This window comes from Rhineura floridana, chromosome 8 (genome assembly GCF_030035675.1).
Source record: "Rhineura floridana isolate rRhiFlo1 chromosome 8, rRhiFlo1.hap2, whole genome shotgun sequence".
Classification (NCBI taxonomy): domain Eukaryota; kingdom Metazoa; phylum Chordata; class Lepidosauria; order Squamata; family Rhineuridae; genus Rhineura; species Rhineura floridana.
In genome coordinates this window covers 3579821-3585706 of record NC_084487.1, presented here as the reverse complement: position 1 = coordinate 3585706, position 5886 = coordinate 3579821, and the positions used below count along the sequence as shown (strand labels likewise).

Below are 5886 nucleotides of genomic sequence, written 5' to 3'. Positions count from 1 at the left end.
TGTAGAGTTTCCTGTGCTGTGTTTTGTTTGGGCAGTGCCTTTGCCCATGCAGGGAAGGCCACAAGTTGCAGCGGCTTGAAAGGGGGACTAGACAAGATCATGGAGGAGATGGCTAACAACGGCCGTGAATCGGGTGGGCTACATAAACACCTCCAGTCTCAGGGGCACCATGCCTCTCAGTTAGGGTGGCCAGGACCGGCCTCCAAGAGGTCTTCTGTATCTTTAAAAGTTGTGCAGGGTGAAGGGAGAATTCCACCTTGTGTTTTTTCCCATTACAGGGTTGCAAGAACACCTGCACTTGGCTGACTTTCTCTTCTCCTAAAGATACAGGATCAGTCTCAGGCCAGGAACCTGGCAACCCTACTCTCAATACCGTTTGCTGGGGCCAACCGTGGAAAAGGGTTATTGCACTCATGTCATATTTGCAGGCTTCCCATATAGGCATTTGGTTGGCTGCTGTGGACATAGGATCCCGGGCTCTTCTTATGCTCTTACTGTTTTTTTAATCCAATGATGCCTCCATGATTAGAGGCAGTGTACCTCTCAGTGCTGGGGTCAAACAAGAGGGCATTGCTGCTACATCATGCTTTGCTTTCTGCTCTCATGGCATCTGACTGAGCACTTCTGGTCTGGCTCGGCAATGGAATTCTTACGTCCTTATGCCTATTACCCTGACAGGCCGGCAGAACCTCTATGTGCACAGGCAAGTATACCTTGGAAGATGCTGGGAGGGGAAACAGCGCGAGCCAGAAATAAGATTTAGCACTCGGAAGGAGGGGGAGCCATCTGCCGGCATCATTGGAGTCATTTCAGCACCAGGTCAAACTCTGTGGACTTTCTTCCCAAGGGATAGTGTAGGGGCAGAGTTTTACCAGGGGCAGGACCCAGAAGTAGGGTCTATTTGAGGACAATTGCAAGATCTGGCAGTGCCCGAATACACTGGTCCTTCTGTGCACAGGAGTGGGCTGCATACGTAGATCTACGTGCTTGCTTGAGAAAATAGTGCTGCCAATAGTTTGGAGGACTCAGAAGGGAGGGTACATTTAGAAGTGGGCTGGAGTTCAAAAAGATGTGTGAAACACTGTGAGCCGCCTTCAACAGAATATTGGAATCTGCCTTACACTGAGTGAGGTTGCTGGTCCATCTAGTTCAATATGGCCTATGCTGACTGGCTCTCCAGGATTACAGACAGGAAACTTTCTTAGTCCTACCTGAAGATGTTGGGGATTTAATTTTTTACTTATTTTGTTTATTTGTTATTTGATTTATATCCCACCTTTCCTCCCAGCAGGAGCCCAGGGTGGCAAACAAAAGCACTAATACTTTAAAACATCATAAAAACAGACTTTAGATTACATTAGAACAAGGCATCTTTAGAAATATTCTGTAAAAAAGCTTTCAAAACATCTTAAAAAAAGAGGTTAAAAACATTTAAAAAAAGATTTAAAAATATTATGAAGCAATTCCAACACAGATGCAGACTGGGATAAGGTCTTTACTTAAAAGGCTTGTTGAAAGAGGAAGGTCTTCAATAGGCACAGAAGAGATAACAGAGATGGCGCCTGCCTAATATTTCAGGGGAGGGAACTTGGGACCTTCTGCATGCAAACCAGATGCTCTCTCTTCCCAACCTGGTGCCTTCCAGAGGTTTTGGACTACATCTCCCATGAGCCCCAGCAAGCATGGCCATACTTTAGTGCTAGAGCACTGAGTTGTGCATGCAGAAGGTACCAAGTTCAATCCCTGGAATCTCCAAGGAGGGCTGGGGAAGGTCTTTGGCTGAGTGCTTGGAGAGCCAATGCCAGTCTGTGCCATACATACTGGGTTAGGGTCTAACAAAGTGGTGGTTTTTTTAGGAAGGACCACAGTTCCCTGACAGAGCAGATGCTTGGCATGCCAATGGTTTAGTCCTTGGCATCTCCAGGCAGGGCTGGGGAAAAGCCCATAATGGAAAGCTGGAGAGCAGCTGCCAGCCAGAGTAGGCAGTACTAGGTTAGATGGACCAGTGGTCTGACTTTGCATAAGGCAGCTTCATATGTTCATAGAACTTCTCTGCCAAAACGCCAGGATGTGGTTGACTATGAAGTGGTGCTGCTGTGGAGGCATGCCGTGTCAAAAGCGTATTTATTCAGGCTTCCAAATTACAGTGAAGGAGAATGCAGGATAGCAGAGTGTGTTTTGTTGTTGTTATATGCCTTCAAGTCGATTACGACTTAAGGCAACACTATGAATCAGTGACCTCCAAGAGCATCTGTCATGGACCACCCTGTTCAGATCTTGGAAGTTCAGGTCTGTGGCTTCCTTTATGGAATCAATCCATCTCTTGTTTGGCCTTCCTCTTTTTCTACTCCCTTCTGCTTTTCCCAGCATTGTTGTCTTTTCTAGTGAATCATGTCTTCTCATGATGTGTCCAAACCTCAGTTTCATCATTTTAGCTTCCAGTGATAGTTCTGCCTTCCAGGAGCTTCAATTTCCAGAAGAGTAGCCCCCTCCCCAAAGTAAAATCAACATAATTGACAGTCTTTCTGAACTTGAGATGGTTTGGACTATAGTTCCCATCTGCTTCAGCCAGCACAGCTATATGATGCTGGGACTGATGGGGGTTGTAGTCCAAAACGCCCGGAAGGCACCAGGTTGGTAAAGGGTGATACAGAGCGATGCTTTTCAAGTGGGAAGGAATGCTCTCTGTCTCTCCCTGGGACTCGGCGTAGGAGATGAAAAAGAAGCAGCTGTTAAAAAAAAGATGTATGTGTGCGATGCCTCCTCTGTCCAAAACATCTCTCTAGGTACAACTGTCAAAACATGCTAATCATGGACCAAGATCCCATAGCAGAAAATGCTAAATATACTCTGTGTTACTGGCTATAACCAAATGCTGCCTTCAAACCTAATTTCATCATGGGGTGGGAATCCTGTTGGTGCCAGAGAAGGTCTCTGTGGGCACATGTGCACTGTGGGTACCACATTGGCGAGCCCTGTTCTAAGTGAATGTCTTTCCTTTTGGGGAGGGGGGTTGCCTAAGAACATAAGAACATCAGAAGAGCCTGCTGGATCAGGCCAGTGGCCCATCTAGTCCAGCATCCTGTTCTCACAGTGGCCAACCAGGTGCCTGGGGGAAGCCCGCAAGCAGGACCCGAGTGCAAGAACACTCTCCCCTCCTGAGGCTTCCGGCAACTGGTTTTCAGAAGCATGCTGCCTCTGACTAGGGTGGCAGAGCACAGCCATCACTGCTAGTAGCCATTGATAGCCCTGTCCTCCATGAATTGGTCTAATCTTCTTTTAAAGCCATCCAAGCTGGTGGCCATTACTGCATCTTGTGGGAGCAAATTCCATAGTTTAACTATGCGCTGAGTAAAGAAGTACTTCCTTTTGTCTGTCCTGAATCTTCCAACATTCAGCTTCTTTGAATGTCCACGAGTTCTAGTATTATGAGAGAGGGAGAAGAACTTTTCTCTATCCACTTTCTCAATGCCATGCATAATTTTATACACTTCTATCATGTCTCCTCTGACCCGCCTTTTCTCTAAACTAAAAAGCCCCAAATGCTGCAACCTTTCCTCGTAAGGGAGTCGCTCCATCCCCTTGATCATTCTGGTTGCCCTCTTGTGAACCTTTTCCAACTCTATAATATCTTTTTTGAGATGAGGCGACCAGAACTGTACACAGTATTCCAAATGCAGCCGCACCATAGATTTATACAACGGCATTATGATATCGGCTGTTTTATTTTCAATACCTTTCCTAATTATCACTAGCATGGAATTTGCCTTGTGGAGTGTTTTGTGTATTTAATAGTAAGGGAGGCAGGGTGGAGGGCTTCCAGTAGCAGGAATGTGTATCTATACTTGCAAAATAAAAAAATGACTTGCATTTCCCACGAAATTAACAATGCACTAGCCGTATCTCAAATTGGTAAAAATGCAAAGCACAACTAGTTATTACATCAACTACTTAACTGCTGCAGAAAAATATAGAATGCCTTGAATATCCCTCAGATAGAATGAAGGTGCTGGGAATTGTAGTTCTATGAGGGGTACACAACAGTCCCCAGGATTCTTGAGGGAGGGGATGTGCTTTAAATGTACTTTGAATGTATGGTGTGTTCACAGCCTTAGGAGGGCACTGACACTCCCCAGTCCATGAGAAATGGACACTCGTGATACTATTATGCACAGATTATCTACATTTGATCTAGGTAGATGTTGTGAAGTCCTGTGAGCATTGATCACCAGAGAGGAGGGATGGCAGGTCCCCAAAATGGCAAGGGCCAGGTGCTTTCCATTCCTCCATTTGCAACAAAATGAAGCATTGCGTCTCGTTGCCTCAAGAGAGCCAAGAGGGATTCAGGAAGCAGAAGGAGCCCGCTTAAGCGTGCCACGGAACGGCAGAGAGGAATGTCGCAGAAAAAGCCAAACAAGAGCAAACTTTCTACTAAGGTTAGCGGAAGTCAGAAGATCTTTGGGCAGCAAACATCTGCTGAACAGGAAGGCTTGTTTCAAATGCATAGAAAAGTATCCGCATCTTCAGCTCCTGACTTCCCTTCCCTTGCAGAATTTAATTTACTTGCTAAATTTACAGCCAGACCTTTGTGCGTAAGGGAAGCCAACAATGTGGTAGATAGACTCAGCCTGGTGCATTTCAGAGTCTTCCTGAAACATCTTTGCCAGGTCCACCAGCCGGGCCTTCAGCTGCCGCTTCTCATTAATGTGGCCATCTACAATTCCGAAGCCCGCCTGGTACATCTCCAGGGCCTGGTGCTTCAGCCCCTTCTTGTGGAGGAGGAAGTCTCCCCAGTGGAGGTAGATGGCCTGCTGGCATCGCTTGCTGACTCCTGGCAGCCCCTCCATCAGGGTCAGGTACATCTCTTCCTCGTAAGCAGGGGACTTTTCTCTGTAGAGTTTAGCCAGTTCCAACCTGGGGAATATAAACGGAGGATCCGTTTCCACAGCCTGTTGGAAGCTCTCGGTAGCAGCTGCCAGCATTTCTTCTCTTTTTTCTGGTGAGGCTCTTTCCATCTCGTTCTTGTAACAGTGCCCAAGGTCGTAGTGGAGGAGATGGTAGCCAGGATCCAGGGCTACGGCCTGCTTCAAGATGGAAATTGCTCGGGGGATTTGCTTGGGGAATGAGTTTGGCTTTTTCAGCCTGGCAACATTTCTGAGGACTTCAGGGTTGAGGCTGTTCTGGACAACGTCTTCCATCAGGCTGTTTGCTCTCCAGCCTGTACTTGTTGTCAGGAGCACATTGACCAAATATGCTTTGGCTTCATAATTTTGGGGCTGGCTAAGGACAACCTCTTCCAGCAATCTTTGGGCCTCCTTACAAAGATCATAACTGAAAGAGTGAGTCCAGCATGCATACACAGAGGTTGCCAGTCCTGCTTTGAATTCCTCGTTGGACTCATCTCCTTGCAGTGCCATTCGGAAGCACTCCTGGGCCTCCTCCCCGTTCCGGAAGCCAACAGCCAGGAGCGACCAGCCTTTCTGGGCATGGATTTCAGGGGTCAGAACAGAGTAAGTCTCAGAGCTGGCCAGGGACCGGCAGGTCTCCCGAATCCGGCCCAGGTAGAGCTCCACCATGTCGAAATTGGCCAAGTGGTAATAAACCCAGGCATAGTTCCCGTAAGTCACCAGGGCCTGGCGGGAGAAGTTGGCCAGATGGTCTCGTTTCAGGACTTCCTCTGCTTCTCGGAGGCTGCCCAGGGCCTCTCTGTAGTCCCCTTGCAAGTGCTGCAGGTAGGCCTTCATGGCGATGAAGGTGGCGTGGTTCCGGTGTGGCGTGTGTTCCGCCTGGAGAGCCAACATCTTCAGGATGTGTGCTGCATTCACCTGGCCCTCTTTCTCAAACTGCCAGGTGAAATGGCATTGCAGGCTCTGGAGCTTCTCCCAT

General features: G+C 47.8%; 1 protein-coding gene across 1 annotated transcript; it reads right to left on the bottom strand.

Annotated features, from left to right (window-relative positions):
• Positions 1-4194: 4194 nt before the first annotated feature.
• On the bottom strand, positions 4195-5886 carry LOC133363255 (interferon-induced protein with tetratricopeptide repeats 5-like). The gene has a single exon (XM_061582644.1). The coding sequence runs from the start codon at positions 5799-5801 to the stop codon at positions 4560-4562; it is 1242 nt and encodes a 413-aa protein (XP_061438628.1). The 5' UTR covers positions 5802-5886; the 3' UTR covers positions 4195-4559.

Excerpts from the sequence above, each read along its gene's own strand:
- LOC133363255 (XM_061582644.1), bottom strand. The coding sequence starts at position 5,801 with ATGTTGGCTCTCCAGGCGGAACACACGCCACACCGGAACCACGCCACC.